Here is a 3,433-nt window from a genome sequence, read left to right on the forward strand (position 1 = left end):
TGTTGGCTAAACTATGATAGTAATTATATTGCAATATATAAATGTATCAAATTAACACATTGTATACCTTAACTTTATACAATGTTATATGTCAATTATATTTCAATAAAAATGCAGAAGGTTTGATAAATAGTATTTTTCATTATATTTCAGTTACAAATATTTTCTAATTTCTATTATAATTTAATATTTGACTTCTGAATAATTTAGAAATATCTAATTAGTTTCCACAATTATGATGTTTCTTAATTCCCAATTTGTTATTTATTCCTAACTTAATCACACTATAATCTGAGAATTTATCTCTATGATCAACCCTTTAAAATGTAAACTTTAAAAGTTTTTCACAAATCAAAGGAGTTCCTCAAAACTACATTAGAGAGATATCTCCTACTGACACCACTTCATGCAATACTTCCTAAGTGCAAGGCAGGTACTGTACATAATGGAACTAAACTAATTAAACCTCAACTGAACTTTATGAAGTCAGTTCTGTTATGATTATCCCTATTTTACAGATGAAGTAACTTAGGCAGAAAGATAGCAGACCACCCTTTTAGGGTCAAAAAGCGCACATATAGCATAGCCATAATGCAGAAATGCATGGGACATCTAAGACCATGCTCTTAGTTACTAAGCTTACACACAGGAGTTATAACCCCATTAATAAAGTTCTCATATTCCAAAAACCTCTTTAAGAAGGGCTTTCCAAATGTTATTATATTTTCTTTTGTCTTTGTAAAAGTCCAATGGGTTAATAATGAAAATTATAATTATTCTTTTTCATATGTGGGAAAATTGATGCACAGAATCATTGTAACTATTTAGGGACAAAGTTAATGAGGGTTCTTTCTTCTAAAATGGCTCGATATTTTTCTTGATTCTGTGTGCAGTGTGGGTAGGTGTAGTTTATTTCAATAGAAATTGAGATAACAACTGACTTGGACATTCCTTTTCTTCTTTCCCTACAGATCCTAGGATCGCAAACACAATGAGTGGGGGAAGGAACAGTACAATGATGATGAAGTTCCTTCTCTTGGGATTCTCTGAATTCCCAAAGCTCACCATTGTCCTCTTTTCAGTATTCCTAGGGATCTACCTGATGACAGTGTCCTGGAATGTGGGCCTCATCACCCTCATCAGAATGGACTCCCATCTGCATACACCTATGTACTTTTTCCTCAGTAACCTGTCCTTACTGGACATCTGCTATGTTTCTACTACAGTCCCCAGGATGCTCTCAGACTTCTTCAAGGAGCAGAAGTCTATCTCCTTTATGGGTTGTGCCATGCAATACTTCTTCTTCTCTAGCCTGGGTCTGACTGAGTGCTGTCTCCTGACAGCCATGGCTTATGATAGATATGTTGCCATTTGTAACCCTCTGTGCTACACAGCCATCATGTCCCCTATCCTCTGTGTGCAGATGGTGGCAGGATCTTATATAACTGGATTATTTGGCTCATTTATCCAACTGTGCGTCTTATTTCAGCTCCATTTCTGTGGGCCAAATGTCATCAACCATTTCTTCTGTGACCTGCCCCAACTGCTGATCCTGTCCTGCTCTGACACCTTTTTTTTCCAAGTCATAATGGCTGTGCTCACAGTGATCTTTGGGCTCACATCTTCCCTGATAATCATGATATCCTATGGTTACATAGTCGCCACCATTCTGAAGATCACTTCAGCTGAAGGCAGGTCCAAGGCCTTCAACACCTGTGCTTCTCACCTGACTGCAGTGATTCTCTTCTTTGGCTCAGGTATCTTTGTTTATATGTTTCCTAATTCTGATGATTCCCTGAGCCAAAACAAGATGGCATCAGTCTTATATACTGTTATAATCCCCATGTTAAATCCATTGATCTACAGCCTGAGGAACAAGGAAATCAAAGATGCCCTGCACAGATGGAAGAAGAGAATCTTTTCCTGGTGTTACTAATTATTTCAGATGTACAGTGTAGGAAGAACGTCAACTAAAATATTGGCCCACAACTCTTCTAATTGTGGGCTGAATTACAGTTACCATACTCTTGTTATATAAACCCACAACTGGCACAAAGACAGGAAAATGCATGAGAAGTATCTGGAAGCTCAATACTCATGTATATCCATTCTTCATCAGTCATGACCTAATACATCAATAGGCCAAGCAACTCATAAGTATTTTTGTAGCTAATAGTGGTGGTGTGCTCCTTCAACTTCAATATTCCATCTCTACTTAACATGCACTATCTCAAGGACCAGAGATGCCAGCACTGGTCAAGGCTGCCAGGAAACCAGCAAATGTCCTCATAGCATCTCAGTGCAGGTAGGGAAGGGATTAATATTAGTACTGAGAGATCTTTTATAAAAATTACTAAATAAGTAGGTTACTTCTCCCACTTAACCTTTTTTTTTAACCTCTGGAAATTATGAATTAATTTCTTCATTGTGTGTTTATTCAAAGCAAAATTGAGCATACCAGATCAAAGATATGTCAACTTCACACACAAAAAAATTTGTTGTAGTAGGAATTCTTACATGTCTGTCAGGTTTAAGGTTTGGTTGACTAGTTGGCTCTTTTGGGATCCCTAGACAATTTCTCATCTGCTGTTGCTACAGATCATTTTTGTTCTTCTATCTTCACCATGAAACCAGAAAAGAGAATCAGAAACTGACACTCTGCTGATGACGTGATCTAGTGCCTGATTTTGGCACCTCTGACAATGTCTTCATGTTACTGTTTTTTTTTTATAGTAGAACAAGTTTCCATTAGGAAGTTGTTTTTCCAATAATTAACAAATGGGAAGTGGATGATGAAATTAGCTATAAGAAGCTTAACTTCTGGTGCATAAGAAAGTCTAGATCTGGCTGTTTTCACTGGAACCTTAGTTCGAATTGCTACAAGGCAGGAAAATCGCTACAACAGGGAAATACTGGAGAGTTGAGACTGGGACAGAAAGAGCAGTCCGCTTGTTTATCTTCAGATAGGTTTCTGAGTTCCATAATCTTAGACCAGAAATTAGGGATTTATTCAAGAGATTCTTCCTGGCAAAAGCATTCTGTACATTTCTCCCTTTGTATTCAGAAGGGAAAATTCAAAATCCCTATATGTGTTCACGTTGTAAGAATTTAAAGCAAACCTTTTGGGAAACTGTAGGCACCACAGCTTTGAAGGTCCTATTTCTAAAATTCCGTATTCCTGGGGTAGAATCTAACTTCATGAAGCTTGAAGGTGAAAGAGAAAGTTCTTTTAGACAATGACTGAGTTGCAGTTATTGGATAGGCTTTTGTCATGGAAAGTTGGACACAAGGCTGTAGACCTAGATTTCCTCTAATGTCCTTTTCAGCACTAACATCTGTTAGCGAGTCCATTCATACCTTCTTCAGCTTTAGCCTAATGACGAAGGGCATCAGGTGAAGACTGGACTGGAGTTGAGGAAAAGAAATAACTTTG

At 37.4% G+C, this 3,433-nt stretch overlaps 1 protein-coding gene across 1 annotated transcript; it reads left to right on the top strand.

Annotated features, from left to right (window-relative positions):
* Nucleotides 1-991: 991 nt before the first annotated feature.
* LOC308503249 (olfactory receptor 5AN6-like) lies at nucleotides 992-1,936 on the top strand (the record flags this gene model as incomplete). Its single annotated transcript, XM_081062406.1, has 1 exon — nucleotides 992-1,936. The coding sequence occupies one exon, from the start codon at nucleotides 992-994 to the stop codon at nucleotides 1,934-1,936; it is 945 nt and encodes a 314-aa protein (XP_080918532.1).
* Nucleotides 1,937-3,433: the final 1,497 nt, after the last annotated feature.

Source organism: Rhinolophus hipposideros (assembly GCF_964194185.1).
Source record: "Rhinolophus hipposideros genome assembly, chromosome: 10".
Lineage (NCBI taxonomy): Eukaryota > Metazoa > Chordata > Mammalia > Chiroptera > Rhinolophidae > Rhinolophus > Rhinolophus hipposideros.